Source organism: Ustilago hordei (genome assembly GCF_900519145.1).
Source record: "Ustilago hordei strain Uho2 genome assembly, contig: UHO2_contig_15, whole genome shotgun sequence".
In the NCBI taxonomy this organism is placed as follows: Eukaryota; Fungi; Basidiomycota; class Ustilaginomycetes; order Ustilaginales; family Ustilaginaceae; genus Ustilago; species Ustilago hordei.
The window spans coordinates 435335-452065 of record NW_024545281.1 but is presented as its reverse complement, the minus strand read 5'-3'; the positions used below and the strand labels follow the sequence as shown (position 1 = coordinate 452065).

General features: G+C 50.4%; 5 protein-coding genes across 5 annotated transcripts; 4 read left to right on the top strand and 1 right to left on the bottom strand.

The window, feature by feature from the left end:
• Positions 1-628: 628 nt before the first annotated feature.
• On the top strand, positions 629-1189 carry UHO2_05811 (uncharacterized protein; the record flags this gene model as incomplete). The annotated part of the gene is made up of 1 exon (XM_041558710.1): positions 629-1189. The coding sequence occupies one exon, from the start codon at positions 629-631 to the stop codon at positions 1187-1189; it is 561 nt and encodes a 186-aa protein (XP_041414644.1).
• A 1928-nt stretch (positions 1190-3117) lies between these two features.
• On the bottom strand, positions 3118-8279 carry UHO2_05810 (uncharacterized protein; the record flags this gene model as incomplete). Its single annotated transcript, XM_041558709.1, has 4 exons — positions 3118-4489; positions 4547-6573; positions 6669-6686; positions 6873-8279. 4 exons carry the CDS (start codon positions 8277-8279, stop codon positions 3118-3120), a joined length of 4824 nt encoding a protein of 1607 aa, XP_041414643.1.
• Positions 8280-13110: 4831 nt separating this feature from the next.
• On the top strand, positions 13111-13353 carry UHO2_05809 (uncharacterized protein; the record flags this gene model as incomplete). Its single annotated transcript, XM_041558708.1, has 1 exon — positions 13111-13353. One exon carries the CDS (start codon positions 13111-13113, stop codon positions 13351-13353), a length of 243 nt encoding a protein of 80 aa, XP_041414642.1.
• Positions 13354-13829: 476 nt separating this feature from the next.
• UHO2_05808 (uncharacterized protein) lies at positions 13830-14147 on the top strand (the record flags this gene model as incomplete). The annotated part of the gene is made up of 1 exon (XM_041558707.1): positions 13830-14147. The coding sequence occupies one exon, from the start codon at positions 13830-13832 to the stop codon at positions 14145-14147; it is 318 nt and encodes a 105-aa protein (XP_041414641.1).
• An 849-nt stretch (positions 14148-14996) lies between these two features.
• On the top strand, positions 14997-16493 carry UHO2_05807 (putative tubulin beta chain; the record flags this gene model as incomplete). Its single annotated transcript, XM_041558706.1, has 2 exons — positions 14997-15187; positions 15272-16493. The coding sequence occupies 2 exons, from the start codon at positions 14997-14999 to the stop codon at positions 16491-16493; spliced, it is 1413 nt and encodes a 470-aa protein (XP_041414640.1).
• Positions 16494-16731: the final 238 nt, after the last annotated feature.

Below are 16731 nucleotides of genomic sequence, written 5' to 3'. Positions count from 1 at the left end.
ACGAGGCAGTGCAAGGGGTTGCGCAGTGATAGAGCTTAGGCCTCTATCTCCTCCTGATACGAACACATCGGATAGCCCGAGGCATCCGGCCTAATACCAACATCAGAAATCCCGCTAACCGGCCTGATACGACCCGATACAAGCATAGACCTCCTAAAAGGACAAGCGCCAAGAAGGACGGCTAGACCGGATCCGGTTCTGCAGCTAGCGAGCGTAAGGATTTCCGAGTCAAACGTAGTGTTATCGGCTTTCCTTGCCTATCAAGATGAAGCTCGACCAGCTATTTGCCCGCCATCAAATCAGCCGCTGTGGTTGCTTGTCATCTGTGCTCGTGACTTCATGATGAGGGAGGTCATGTGAAGGCCTCCGAGCCCTTTGAGCTTGAGCCTGTCCGTGAGAACAGAGATGTCGATCTAGTCGAGATCGAGTGAACAGCTGATCCACTATGTCAGAGGAAGCGAGGCCTGACAATAGCTTTTGCCTTTCCACTTCAACGTATGGTCAGCTCGGTGCAGAACCGAACAAGATCCCCGATAGGCGGCCACACCGAAGTTACATACATATATGGTCGCTGAGGAACGGTTGGTCTGCTACTTTCGGCTCGCTTCTCTCCACTCTTCAGCCCAACATGAAGGTACATCTGTCTACCGCTTCAATCTTCTTCTTTTCAGCCATTTGCTGTCGAACGGCACACCCACAGAATCCGTTGCCACACCAAGGTATCTTCTACCCAGGCACAGACCTCGAATTTCACATGGCCGAGACGAGTAAAGCTAGCAGTGCCGCAGGCATCGCCGAACACGTCTTCAGTCTTCCCTCGAGTCATCTCTCCCCTATCTACGGCTACGAGGAAGGCCAGCGTCAAGCAGTGATCAATCATATCGAAAATCCTGCTTCTCGTTACGTCGTGCTGATAAAGTACAGAAGAGGCTGGACCTTTGTCATTTCTCCATGGGTCGTGCGGCGTGGGCCTGATGCACCTACACAGAAAGGCGTACTGTTTCTGCAGGCTTATCCAGGCGGGGTACTGTCTCCTATTGGATACGCTGAGGTGAAGGAGGGTATTCCGGAAGGACATAGTCGAGACTTCTGGGATACTCTCAACCGTGCAGCCAGAACGACAAGGGAAGAGCTATTGAGGAGGTTTGAGATTGATAGGATCGTCACTCCTGTGACCATTCGAGGCTAGGCCTCGAAAGATGGACATGTGTGGACTAGAAGTGCAGGAGGCTTGCTCTACATCCCACGCTCTCGATCTCGGCGTAAAGGATGCCACTGATCGTGCTGTGAGTTCTCATTCTAGCAGCTATTGTTGCCACAAATCGTGAGAAAGTTCACCAGCCTCTGGGCTGCTATTTGAGCTCACTTCACAGCATACTCTCACAAAGCCCATCGTGCATCTTTCTCTTAGTCACCTTGTGTCGGTCACCTTTACCATCGCCTTTCCCTTAATAAGCTCTTTTAGCATTCTCGAACCTATCTTCCCTGCCTTTGTAGCCGGTCTTTCCTTAGTTCTCAAGCCACGGGGTATTGAGGGGAGCGTCGCCTTGAGTAGCCGTGGTTTGAACAGACTGGTTTTAGGTTTACAGACAACGGGAAGATGGTGTATTGACATGACTACCTACAGTAAACAAGTGTGACTATTTATGTTTGCTGGAACCAAGTGAGGCATGCTGGTTGAGGAGTCCCAAGCTCCTCAACCCCTATCATAATGCAGGGATGCATCATGAGGAGGTCTGTCCCCTTGACCCCTATATCGGCGATATCGGCTGACGCCGCCGATACGAGGTCAAGTCGACCTCCAACACCATGCACGCCAATGTCAGGGGTCTCGCGCCTGAAACCCAGGTCGGTCTGTCGAGATACTCGGTGACTATCAAACTGTGCGACAGCTATTGTCTCGGTATCGGTGACTATCAAGTTGTGCAGTGACAGCAGGTGGCGTTCGTTGTATACTATCGTAGGTTTCGGCTGACCTCTGTGGACACTCCGTTCAGGGGTAGCTCGGCATGATCAATATCAATGCTTCGGTTATGATGACACCAAGGTCTGGTGTGAGTGTTGATGATGATGAGGTTGATGACATTGGTGATAAGGTTGGTGAGTGTTGATGATAATGAGGTTGATGGTGTTGGTGATAAGGTTGGTGGCATCAACACGAGTGTCCAGTGTGTTGACTTGATGCTTGAAGTGATCCCCGGACCGCAGTGGACTACTGCCTTCAGTTCTATCTTGATCTGGACTGCTAACCTGCTATGGGCGCCTTCAGATGTCAGGTAGTGGTGATACAACACACACACTACGATGAGGAGCAACCTTGATAGATTGCTGCTATGCTGACTGAAACTAATATATACTTATGCTGAAGTGATAACTAGTTATGGTGAGTAGAGTGGATGAGGATCCACTTGACCTATGATGATGAGAAAGCATGGTTATATACCTCTTCACAGCATTGCCAGTGATGCTGCTCCTGCTCTCTCTCCAGAGAGTACCTTCTTCATCGAGTACTGCTCAGGGGCCTCTCCTGCTTGGCGCCCCTGTGCCTCTTGAGTGGTGTCGACTCCTTTGACACTGCTCCTCCTCCTCATGACCTGGTGTCGACTCCCTCGACACTGCTCCTCCTCCTCATGACCTGGTGTCGACTCCCTCGACACTGCTCCTCTTCCTCAGGACCTGCTTGCCAGTGTCCTATGACTCTTGTCTCTCGAGCCCCTGAGTGGTAACCATCTGAGCTTGGTCCTCTTCGTGGCTGTGCCTGGCCCTCCTCGCATGTGGCTCGGTTCTCCTTTGCATGTGAGTCCATAGGAGTCCATGGTCTCCATGGAGACTGCACTACGACCATGCTCTCTACTGGTATCGACTAGATCTTCGATACCTGTGCTCCTTCCATATGAACCAGTGACCCTCCTGCTTCTTGAGCATCCAGGCCCATGACACTACCCCCCTCTTAAGAGCCGAGCTCCATCGAGGCATGCTCTGGTCTGGTTCATGCTGACTCCTCCTCCTCCTCCTCCTCCTCCTCGACAACATCGCTAACATCATCCTTCCTCCTTCTCTCAACGTCATCCTCCTTCCTCTTCCTCTCTCTACTCCTCCTGTTCTCTCTTCCTCTCTCTACTCCTCCTGTTCTCTCCTCCTTTCTCTACTTTGTCTACTCACTCGTCCCCCCTCCGACACCTCATACTCCTGGATGAGGTCGGGGCAGTTGAGGTTCTCTACTGGTTCCCATGAAGCAGCTTCTTCTGAGTACCCTCTCCACAACACTTTGTACTCTGTAGTCCCATTGTGTGAATGCTTGTCGATGAGTGCTTCGACTTCAAAGTCGAGGTCCTCATCTGGAAGTGATGGTATGGTGGGCTGTTCAGCACGTTGAGGAAGAGAACTTGTTCTTGCTGGCTCGAGCATGGAGACATGGAACACATCATGCACCCTAAGGTTTGCTGGCAATGTGATTCGATAAGCTCGGCGTCCTACCCATTCCTGAACTGGGTAGGGTCCTGCAAACCGGGTATCTAACTTGGGTGTGGGTCTCCGTGTCTTCCAGTTTCGACGGTTGATATAGACCATATCACCCACCTTAAACTCAATGTCCTTGTGCTTCCTGTTATACTGGTCTACTGATCTCCGTTGTGCCTCTCTGATCTGCTCCTGGAGGTACTTGCAACGCTCCTTTCCATCCATGAGGTACTCGAAGCAACCTGGATCATTGACTCCTAGTCGTTGAGGGATGTCAGGATGAGCTTTGGGGTTCCATCCATAGCATGCAAAGAATGGTGAGACACCAATGCTGTTGTGGACCGTGTTGTTGTATACAAAGGCTGCAGTGTCCAGCAGGTCGGCCCAGTCATTCTGCTCATAGTTACAGTACATCCTGAGGTATTGCTCTATGACCTGATTGACCCTCTCTGTCTGACCATCAGTTTGAGGATGGTAAGCCGTGCTAAGTGAGTGCTTCACACCCATTTGCTCTGCAAATGCCTTCCATGCTCCTGATATGAACTGCCTGCCTCGGTCTGAGACCATGTGATCTGGGTATCCGAAGAGTCTAACCATGTGTCCATATAGCAACACTGCAGTCTGTTTGGCCGTGACTGTCTTATGGGTTGGAGCTAGTATGGCAAACTTGGTCAACCTGTCGACAATGACTAAGATAGAGTCATAAGTCTTGGAGTCATACTTCTTCGATGGTGGTAGTCCTTCAATGAAGTCGAGGGATATGGAGCCCCAGGGCCTGTCTGGTGTTGCTAGTGGCTGTAGCAAACCATATGGACGATGATGAGGAGCTTTGTACCTAGCACATACAGGACAACTTGCTACATAGTCTGCAATCCAAGCTGTCATGTTTGGCCACCAGTAATGTCGTTGAGCTGCCTTGATGGTAGCATCTCTTCCCACATGTCCAGCAGTGATACCATCATGGCATTGGGTCATCACCATGAATCGCAGATGTTCTACAGAGAGGGACTGTCCATCTACCTCTTTGGCACTCCTTGAGTGTCAGTTGTTGGTCCTCCCTGGCATGGTTACTTTGGGGATAACCAACCTTCCTCCACTGTACCATAGGTCGTCCTTGAGTTCGAAGGGCTTCTTCCTATGTATCTCCTGTAGCTCTTGGTCTAAGGGCTGGAAGATCTTGACCAGGTCTTTGAGACCTTTTGATGCTATGGACTCCATCGAGAGCATAGGGGCCACTAGGGTCGAGTCATGGTCTGCTGTCTCCTTGAACACTCGAGGAGGCAGTAGTTGCCTCACATTGTGATCCTGCTCTTCACCAGCTGGTTGCATGTCTGTCCTTCTGGTGAGAGCATCGGGTTCACCACCTTTGTCTCCTGGTCGATACTGCAATATGAAGTCGAAGTCTGCTAGTAGTATGGCCCATCGAGCCTGTCGACCTGTGATGCGTCTCTGTGACTTGAAATACTTGAGGGCTTCATGGTCAGTGAGGATGACCAGTTGACTGGGTAGTCCAGCTAGCATGTGTCGCCACTGAGTAAGGCAGGCGACCACAGCTAGGAGCTCCTTGTCATGGATTTCATAGTTCTTCTCAGCAGAAGACATCTTCCTAGAGTAGAAGGTCACTGGATGCCATCGTCCTTCATGCTCCTGCTTGAGTACTCCTGCTATAGCAAAGTCACTTGCATCAGTCTCCAACCTTGTTGGAAGGTGGTAGTCGAAATGCTGAAGCACTCCTGCTGATGTGAAGGCCTGGATGAGCTTGTGGAAGGCCTGTTGGGCCTCCTCTGGTAGTTCGAACTTCTTGAACCATTCTATAGGCTTTACCAGTGCTGTCAAGGGCTTGGCTATGCGAGCAAAGTGGGCTATGAACCTTCGATAGAAGTTGGCAAAACCCAGGAACCTCTGGATGTCATGGATTGACTCCGGCATTGGCCACTCCTTGACAGTGCGCACCTTTTCTGGGTCCATCTCTATGCCCGTTGGCTTGATGATGTACCCCAGGAACTCGACTGTCTTGGTGTGGAACTCACACTTCGACAGCTTAGCAAAGAGCCTGTTGCTCCTTAAGCGAGTGAGGACCTCAGTGACATGCTTCACATGTGCTTCTTCAGTGTCACTGAAGATCAGGAAGTCATCTAGGTATACTACCACATATATCCCAATGATGTCTCGGAAGATGTCATTGATGAATGACTGGAAGTGAGCCAGAGCATTGGCTAGGCCAAAGGGCATCACTAGGTACTCATAGAGTCCCAACTGAGTGCCAAAAGCTGTCTTCCATTCATCTCCTTTAGCAATCCGGATGAGGTTGTATGCTGCTCTAAGGTCTAGCTTGGTATAGATCCTTGCCTTCCTGAGTAAGAACAGCTGCTCCTTGATGAGGGGCAATGGTGCCCTGTTCTTGACAGTGATCTCGTTGAGACCTCTGTAGTCCACACAGAGTCTGAGACCTCCATCCTTCTTTGGTACGAAGAGCACTGGTGATTGTGCTGGGCTCTTCGATGGTCTTATGAACCCCTTCTCGAGGTTCTCATCCAAGTACCTCCTCAACTCGGACATCTCCTTGGGTCCCTTAAGGTATAGGGGCCCTTGAGGTGGCTTACCTCCTTCTATCAACTTGAGGTGGAGATCATGCTCGGTATGATGGGGCAGCTTGTCTGCTTCCACCTCATCAAACACATCTTGCAGGTGTTGGTATGGCTTTGGTATGTCTGCAGCCATCACCACCTTGTCTACCTCCACCTCCATCTCGACTCCTTTGTCTGTGCCTGTAGGTACAAAACCAAAGGCTGGGAGTGATGATGGTGGCTCCTCCAACAGCATGAATCCTATGGGTCCATCTTCCAGAGCTGCTCGTAGTATGCGCTCTGCTGAGACAAACTCGTTACCATGAAGGGTTGGTCTCCTCATGGTTAGGTCCCCTGCTCTTGCTGCTTCAGGGGGTCTCCTAGGGGGTCGGTCCTGCTCCTGAGTCTTGAACTCCAGCTGGCCCGTATCCCATTGTATGGTGGGTTTGAGCCTCCGTAGCTCAGTGAACCCCAGGATGAGGTCATAGTCCGCAGTGTCGGCCACTGAAGCTTCGACCACACCCAGATTGTGTGTACCAATAGATACCTGCATGCTCGCAGAACTATTGATGGAGAGTTGGTGCCTGGTGACACCATGGATCGATCTTGTTTTTATGGGTTTTGTGGGTATTTGGTACTTACTAATGAAAGAATCTGAGACTATGGACAAACCAGCACCAGTATCAGCTAGTATCTGAGCAGGATGGTCTTGAACCATTCCAGAGAGCTCCAGTACTGCTTTGCCTCTACTGGTAGAGAAACATACTTGACAATCTTGATATATACAGAGTGATGGCAAGGAGGTTTGTAGAGCAATGCATGCCATCAGTGCATCACCCCACTGACGTTTCCCTCATTGTCATCATCATCATGCTCCTCCTCCTCATGGTCAAGGTCCATGGGTTGCTGGTATGAGCTGAGGTCCATGGCCTCGGGGTCACCCATCTCAGTACTGCCTGTGTGGCCATCTCCTGAGTCGGTGGCCTCCTCGAAGGGGTCTGCTGTGGTGACCATAACCTTTGGTCCCATGGGTCGAGAGCTAAGAGGGTCTACCCTCCTGCTGGGGCAGTCTCTGGCCCAATGGCCGATACCCTTGCATACATGACAGGTGTTGATACCTGATGGAGCAGGGCTTCCTTGCTTCGAGGGTTGGGTGGGATGATGAGGAAGGGGTCGGTTTAGGTTTTGTATAGTTGCTTGTGTAGTTGCTTGTAATGGTGATCGAGATGGATAAGGTTGAGTGGGTTGTCGGATGGGGATCGAACTTTGATTTGGCCAAGACCCAGTTCTTAGTGGAGGTGACGTGGCATTTGGGAGTGAGTGTCTAGCCGAGGACTGCTGTAGTAGCATCCTCTGTCGATCGATCTCCTCAACCTCTCGGTACCACTCCCATCTCTTCCCAGGTGGATTCCTCTCGAACTTCTCCTGTATGCTGCGAGTGAGACTTCCTCTGAAGAGATCAATCACTAGCTCGTTGTCATCTAGGTTGACCTGTCCCTCCAAGTCTCTGAACCGCTCTACATGACGTGTGGCAGCACCAGGAGCATCACTTGTGAGTCTGAGAGCCAACAGCTTGTTGTATGCCTCCATCCTAGCATTGTGTGGGTTGAACTGTTCTGACAGTTGCTCTGTGAAGTAGTGCCAATCATTGAACAACCTTCCTTCTCTAGCTCTATCAATACAGAGCTTGGAGGTCCACCACTCTCTTGCTGTCCCTTCAAGTTGAGCACCCATGTGGTTGATCATCCTAGACTGCTCATACACCTGGTTGAACTTAAACCATGCTTCGGCTTCTAGAATGAAGATCTCCATGTCTCGGGGATTGAACTTTGGGAAGGGGGTGGCAATGGGCTTTGACCAGTTAAGCTCTGCCATGATGCTGGTGTCCTCCTCATGGTCCAGGGGGTAAGGGTCCGTCCTAGTCCTGCTGTAGGGGTCCACCTTAGTCTTGACATATCTTGGCCCAGTAGGTGAAGCATACTTCTCATAGTTGATGTCCTCCTGCTCATCCAGGTTGAATGAGACTGATCGTCTTGGTTGTGGAGCTGGAGTAGGAGTATGTGGGTCTCCTATCATAGACTCATCTCCTCCTCCTGCTTGGTCTTCTGAGTGAGAGAGGTCCATTGTCTCCTCCCTGCTCAGTTGAGCTCGTTGTAATCGTTCCTCTCGATGACCCTGTCTGGTAAGCTCTAGCTGTGCTTCCAATAGAGTGAGTAGTCTGTCGAGCTTATTGTTGAGGTCTGGGTCTGTCATGGTGATTGTGAGGAGCTGCTTGAACGATCCACTTTAATGTCAGGGGTCTCGCGCCTGAAACCCAGGTCGGTCTGTCGAGATACTCGGTGACTATCAAGTTGTGCAGTGACAGCAGGTGGCGTTCATTGTATATACTATCGTAGGTTTCGGCTGACCTCTGTGGACACTCCGTTCAGGGGTAGCTCGGCACGATCAATATCAATGTTATGATGACTCCAAGGTCTGGTGTGAGTGTTGATGATGATGAGGTTGATGGTGTTGGTGATGAGATTGGTGATGTCGATGATAATGAGGTTGATGGTGTTGGTGATAAGGTTGGTGGCGTCAACACAAGTGTCCAGTGTGTTGACTTGATGCTTGAAGTGATCCCCGGACCGCAGTGGACTACTGCCTTCGGTTCTATCTTGATCCAGACTGCTAACCTGCTATGGGCACCTTCGGATGTCAGGTAGTGGTGATACAACACACACACTATGATGAGGAGCAACCTTTGATGGATTGCTGCTATGCTGACTGAAACTAATATATACTTATGCTGAAGTGATAACTAGTTATGGTGAGTAGAGTGGATGAGGATCCACTCGACCTATGATGATGAGAAAGCATGGTTATATACCTCTTCTCAGCATCGCCAGCGATGCTGCTCCTGCTCTCTCTCCAGAGAGTACCTTCTTCATCGAGTACTGCTTAGGGGCCTCTCCTGCTTGGCACCCCTGTGCCTCTTGAGCTGTGTCGACTCCTTCGACACTGCTCCTCCTCCTCATGACCTGGTGTCAACTCCTTCGACACTGCTCCTCTGTCATGGGCCTGGATGCTCAAGAAGCAGGAGGGTCACGGGTTCATATGGAAGGAGCACAGGTATCGAAGATCTAGTCGAGATCAGTAGAGAGCATGGTCGTAGTGCAGTCTCCATGGAGACCATGGACTCCTATGGACTCACATGCAAAGGAGGGCCAAGCACAGCCACGAGGAGGACCAAGCTCAAGGAGCAGGCACAGCCATGAAGAGGACCAAGCTCAAGGAGCATGCAGATGGTTACCACTCAGGGGCTCGAGAGACAAGAGCCAAAGGAACTGTCACTGATCAAAGGAGGAGGAGCAGTGTCGAAGGAGTCGACACCAGGTCATGAGGAGGAGGAGCAGTGTCGAAGGAGTCGACATCAGGTCATGAGGAGGAGGAGCAGTGTCGAAGGAGTTGACATCAGGTCATGAGGAGGAGGAGCAGTGTCGAAGGAGTTGACACCAGGTCATGAGGAGGAGGAGCAGTGTCGAAGGAGTCGACACAGCTCAAGAGGCACAGGGGTGCCAAGCAGGAGAGGCCCCTGAGCAGTACTTGATGAAGAAGGTACTCTCTGGAGAGAGAGAGCAGGAGCAGCATCGCTGGCGATGCTGAGTAGAGGTATATAACCATGCTTTCTCATCATCATAGGTCAAGTGGATCCTCATCCACTCTACTCACCATAACTAGTTATCACTTCAGCATAAGTATATATTAGTTTCAGTCAGCATAGCAGCAATCCATCAAAGGTTGCTCCTCATCATAGTGTGTGTGTTGTATCACCACTACCTGACGTCCGAAGGCGCCCATAGCAGGTTAGCAGTCCGGATCAAGATAGAACCGAAGGCAGTAGTCCACTGCAGTCTGGGGATCACTTCAAGCATCAAGTCAACACACTGGACACTTGTGTTGACGCCACCAACCTTATCACCAACACCATCAACCTCATTATCATCGACATCACCAATCTCATCACCAACACCATCAACCTCATCATCATCAACACTCACACCAGACCTTGGTGTCATCATAACATTGATATTGATCGTGCCGAGCTACCCCTGAATGGAGTGTCCACAGAGGTCAGCCGAAACCTACGATAGTATATACAACGAACACCACCTGCTGTCACTGCACAACTTGATAGTCACTGATACCGAGACAATAGCTGTCGCACAGTTTGATAGTCACCGAGTATCTCGACAGACGAACCTGGGTTTCAGGCGCGAGACCCCTGACATCCTCCTCCTCATGACCTGGTGTCGACTCCTTCGACACTGCTCCTTCTCCTTTGATCAGTGACAGTTCCTTTGGCTCTTGTCTCTCGAGCCCCTGAGTGGTAACCATCTGCATGCTCCTTGAGCTTGGTCCTCTTCGTGGCTGTGCCTGCTCCTTGAGCTTGGTCCTCCTCGTGGCTGTGCTTGGCCCTCCTTTGCATGTGAGTCCATAGGAGTCCATGGTCTCCATGGAGACTGCACTACGACCATGCTCTCTACTGATCTCGACTAGATCTTCGATACCTGTGCTCCTTCCATATGAACCCGTGACCCTCCTGCTTCTTGAGCATCCAGGCCCATGACAGACACCACCAACCTCATCACCAACACCATCAACCTCATTATCATCGACATTCACCAACCTTATCACCAACACCATCAACCTCATCATCATCAACACTCACACCAGACCTTGGTGTCAACATAACCTACATATTGATATTGATCGTGCCGAGCTACCCCTGAATGGAGTGTCCACAGAGGTCAGCCGAAACCTATGATAGTATATCCAACGAACGCCACCTGCTGTCACTGCACAACTTGATAGTCACTGATACCAAGACAATAGCTGTCGCACTGTTTGATAGTCACCGAGTATCTCGACAGACCGACCTGGGTTTCAGGCGCGAGACCCCTGACAGTAACCATCTGTATGCTTCCTTGAGCTCAGTCCTCCTTGTGGCTGTGCCTGGCCCTCCTCGCATATGGGCCCGGTCCTCCTTTGCATGTGAGTCCATAGGAGTCCATGGTCTCCATGGAGACTGCACTATGACCATGCTCACCACTGGTATCGACTAGATCTCCGATACCTGTGCTCCTTCCATATGAACCAGTGACCCTCCTGCTTCTTGAGCATTCAGGCCCATGACAATCAGCATGTCTCAGCAAGTCGGCTGTCATGAGCAACCATCGGGAGATTCAGGAAGGAGGATACCAGCATTAGAAGGAGAAGCATATGGGAGATAACCACATGCAGGAGTGGGGACCAAGCTCAGTGTCATGTGGATGGTTACCACTCAAGGGGTACATGCATACAGCCACATAGGACCAAGCACAGGGGTGACCACATGATCAAGGGGCTTGGCATCAGGGCCCAACATGGGGTTAAGGGATTCACAAGATAAGGTCAAGAAGATGGTTGCTGGTGAAGAGAGAAGGAGCTGTGTCAAGAAGACTGGGGATTGTCTATGAGGAGGAGGAGCTGTGTCAAAGGGGTTGTCACATATCACCAGGCAAAGAAGAGCATGGAGGCAAAGGAGCAGTGTTGCACAAACCAATACACTGTGTGAGCAGTAGAGGCACAGCATCAAAGGGATCAACACCAGCAGGAGGGAGAGTGTTGAGAGGAGGCAAAGGCCTCTCAGGAGGAGCAGGAGAGGTGTTGCAGGTGACACCAAGCAAAAGCATAAATACTCTCATTCTACCATAGCATATGAGTGATTCCTCATCCACTCTACTCTATACTTTACATACTCTTTACTTGACTCATAGTTATGTATCATTGCAATAGCAGAGCTTTGCAATGACACCTCAAATGTGTGTGTTGTATCACCATTAGGCATCAACTGTAGGCAGTATTCCTCAACACCTGTGGTCCAGTTCCTTACTGTAGGCAGTGTTCCTCAACATCTGCAGTCCAGTCAGTTATTGTAGGCAGTGTCCAACACCTGCAGTCCAGTAACTCCCATCCTCTGTAGGCGATAGGCATATTGTGGTCCAGATGACATTAGAGAGCATTAGCAACAGTACTATGAACACTTGTACTGTAAAGGAGAGTGTATTACTCTCCCTCCAGAGAATAACAGATGTGCTGTGCAACCTCTGAATGGAGAGTTCAAGGCAGTCAGCCAAGACCTACCAGTATGAAGCCATCTGGTTATGTTTAGTTGAAACATACTGAGTAGATCTTACTCAATTGATCCCACCAACACCAATTGGAAACACCCAACCTGGTTTCAGGCACACGACTGCTTACAAGTCGTTTCTACTACCAATCTCAGTGGACTCTGCCTTAAGCTCTCGCTTAGCCCGATCCCGCGATTTCTGCGCTCCTCTTCATATGACTTCCACCCTTCTTGCTTCCTGCGCATCCGGTCCCATGACACCATCGTGTTGGCAAGGGTACTCACTCAAGCCCACGGGCAAGTGTCAATGATGCGCGATACTGAGGCCAGCCAGGCTTGCTGCAATCAGAGGAGCTTGAAACAGGGGGGGGACCAAAGTATCGATCTGCGACTAGCTGAAGTCGTCACTTCAGGAGGCGATCAAGATACTTTGTGTTGTCTGATGGGATAGACTAGAACCAGTTAGGTCTCATAATCTGTTTAGAGTGGTGTCGCTTTGCGTAGCTTATGGTTTGGACAAGCTGGTTTTAGGTTTGTGGACAACTGGAAAGAGGGGTGGAATTTCATGGCTATCTACAGCAGGGAGTGTGGCTATTTATGCATGATAGGAAACAAGTGTGACATGCTGGTTGAGGAGCTTGGAGCTCCTCAACCCCTATGTCGATGCAGGGATGCATCGACGAGGAGGCCCGTCCCCTCGACCCCTATATCGGGATATCGGCACGACGTCGCCGATACGAGGTCAAGTCGACCTCCAACAGGGGTTTTGTGGGAGTGATTGAGAAAGGAAGGTATACGTCATGCGATCATGTTGGAGCGGTATAAACATCTGATTTTTAGAGGTGTGTAGGCGAGGCTGGTGCGGACCTGTGATAAGGGGTAACGACGTAGACGATCTTCCCCCCACCCCCCTATCTGGCTCTCTTCTCCAATATGACCCGTCTCAAGCAAAACATTGCCTCTTTCATCACTCACCTTCCCATCCTCCTCCTCCTCCTCGCCACTTCCTACACCTCTCGATTCACTCTCATACCCGAGAGAGGTAACCCTCACGGCGCACTAGCCTTCTCCACCTTCAATTTTCTACACGAACGCACCGGGAAATGGAAACATGCGGTTACGGCACAGTACAGTACTAAGTATTACCCCTGGACTACGAGCCGAAGTGTTGGGTGAAAGGCATCTGACGGAGGATTTGGTAGGGAGGGAATTACACGAGGTACCGAAGAAGTTGCACAAGAAAGCGATTTGGAATCAAGGAGAGATAGCGGGGTTTTTTTGGTAGCTCTGCGGTTAGGATGTGAGGTGAGGGGTCACGTGGAAGGAGAAATGGGTAGCGCTGAGTGGTCGACGCTGCGAATGAAAAGGGGGAATCGGAAAGTTCGGTAAGAAGTTCCGTTGGGTGATGAGGGTGGAGGTTAATGATGATGTCGGATGTGGCTTTATACGATCAATTCAAAGCTGGAGGTATGGTCACGATGGGTTTACCGTGGCTTAAAAGATGGAAGTGACGGAAGGGACCCTGATACGCAGCACCATCCGTGATGAGAGCCCTTGAGCTTGACTTGAATGATGGGCGAGCGAGGCTCCGTGTCAATCGTGTTGCTCTACTTATCTCAAACTCAAGCTCACAAACTGACACAACAATCACGATGCGCTTCGCATCCCTCGTCATCCTCCTTACTCTCCTCTCCACTGCCGCTCTCGCATCCATGGAGCTGGAAGAACCAGAATCAGAACCACACCCCGACATCCTTCACTCCATCTCTTCCAACTCCTTCGCTCAACACCACGCTCGATCCGTCATCTCCTACCTTTCACTTCCCTCTTCCACCATCACCCGTGTAGACCCACCCGATTACAGACCCGACCTTCGCTTCCTTGTCCATGACAACACCGACAGCTCTCGAAACGTCCCTTTGTGCTATCGTGACGAACACTGTCTGATGGTCTCTCTGTACGAACTCTGACAGTATAATAGAAGAGGTGAGATGGAAAAGAAGGCGAAAGTGTTGATGACCAGGTTGACGAGGAAGGGAGAGGTGGTGGAGCCAGCAGGGAAATTGCATTTTGGGAAAGAAGGGGAGTAAATGGGGGTTTGGAATTGGGTGAAGGGTGTTGCGAAGGAAACGAGGGAGAGTTTGGTAAGAAAGTATGGAAGGGAGAGGTTTGAGTTTCCTAATTTGGAAGCTATTGAGATCTGAGTGCGAGCATATCGCCGAGATACGATGAGATGGTACGTTTGCTTGCTTTGAAGCGTTGTGAATGCGAAGTATTGCTCAAGAGTAGAGGCGGTTTTGGTGCGGTGAGGTTGGCGGCACTGTTTGACCTGAGCCATTCTTCCTCGTCCCTTCTAGGACACATTTTGGCGCGTAAGCAGTGCTGTTAGACCTCAGCATACCACACGTTCATTTCGTTTTTTCTCTGAACGCGTTCGTGCGAGCTCTGCGCAAATCGAGATCAACACCCCTTCTGCGTCTGTTCCGGGCGAAAAAAAAAAAAAAAAAAAAAAAAAAAAACACTCATCACGCGACTTGCCTTTCCTCGCCTTTCGCTCGAAAAGCAAACAACACGCTTGTGTGTGTGTGTTGATCTCTCTTTTCTCACTCGAATCGCAATCGGGATCGACCACACACGCATTTCACCAGCATCTCTATCTCTCTTGGCGCCAAATCTCGAGAATCGGAATCAACACAAGAGGCGCAGACACACAAATCCCAAAGCCAAGAAGACCAAGACAAACACGCTTGGATCACTTCCACCCTCACCACCATCACTCATTTCTTCTTCAACCACACTTTGGGTACCCGAGATAAATCATGCGCGAGCTCATTACATTCGCCGTCGGTCAGGCGGGTAACCAGATCTCGTCCGCTTTTTGGCAGTGTATCCTCAACGAACATGGATTGGATGGCGATGGAAGATATATTGGCGACAACGAGGCTGAACAGCTCGGTAGGGTGGGGGTCTTCTTCGAACCCAGTGGACAGGAGGGCAAGTTCGTCCCTAGGTAAGTCACTCCCCACATTCTATCCCTTATACTCTTGAGACGCGGTGTGTACTGACAACTTCTTTCTCTCCTCGCTATGTATAGATCGATCCAAGTAGATCTGGAACCAGGAACAATGGACACCATCCGTTCCGGTCCACTCGGCAAACTCTTCCGACCGGACAACTACATCAACGGCGAATCCGGTGCCGGCAACAACTTTTCCAAAGGCTATTACACCGAAGGAGCCGAACTCCTCGACCAGGTTCTTGACGTAGCTCGTAAGGAGGCGGAAAAAGCAGACATGTTGCAAGGTTTTCAACTCGTGCATTCGCTAGGTGGTGGAACTGGTTCCGGTCTGGGTACCAATCTTCTTACCAAACTGCGGGAAGAGTTTCCTGATCGAATGCTAGCAACCTGGTCGGTTTTGCCTTCGCCCAAAGTTTCGGATACGGTGGTTGAACCGTACAATGCCACATTGTCGTTCCACCAGTTGGTGGAAAATTCGGATATGACGTTTTGCTTGGATAATGAGGCGTTGTACGATATCTGTCAACGCACATTGAGGACAAAGGATCCAACTTACAGCGATTTGAACAGTATTATTTCCTTCGCTATGTCCGGTTGTTCGACTACGTTGCGATTCCCAGGACAACTTAACTCTGATCTACGCAAAATGGGCGTCAATCTAGTCCCCTTCCCCCGTCTACACTTCTTTACTACCGGATTCGCACCTCTAGTTGCCCCCGGCTCGAAAGCGTATCAATCGTTGAAGACGAGCGAGTTGATCGCACAAGGCTACGACCCGAAAAACATCATGGCAGCTATCGACCCTCGTCACGGCAAATATCTCACCGTCGCTGCCATCTTCCGTGGAAAAGTCAACGCGCGGGACGTAGAAAACGAAATGTACAACCTCCGCGAGAAAAACCCCTCGGGTTTCGTAGAATGGATCCCCAACAACGTCCTCACGTCTCTATGCGACATTGCTCCCCCGCACCTGAAGATGAGCGCAACGTTTATCGCAAATACGACTAGTATCCAGGAATTGTTCAAGAGAACGCATGATCAGTTTAGTCTGATGTTCAGAAGGAAAGCTTTCTTGCACTGGTACACAGGAGAGGGAATGGACGAGATGGAGTTTACTGAGGCAGAAAGCAACTTGATGGATCTGATTGCGGAATATCAACAGTACGAAACGGCGGGTCTGGACGAGGATGAGGTGTATGAGGGTGGCGAGTATCAAGAGGAATACGGTGCGGATGCGGGAGAGGGAGGTCAATATGAGGGTGGGGAGGAGAGTGTACAGTATGCTGATGAGCAATGATGCGAAGAAGGAGCGGCTTGTGGTTCAAGTTTCCGGTTTGTAAATTTCAAAAATAAAAATAAAATAAACAAACAAACAAGATCTCTGCTCGACGATGGTGTGATGTCAGATGGTGTGTGAGGCTAGACAGAGGTCAGGCGAAGGCTAGGGTGAGCATGAAGCTGATGATGCAAGTTGAGTTCTGTGATTTCTACGAGAGACTGTGTATGGAGTGTCCCTGGAGAATGCAAAAGACGAG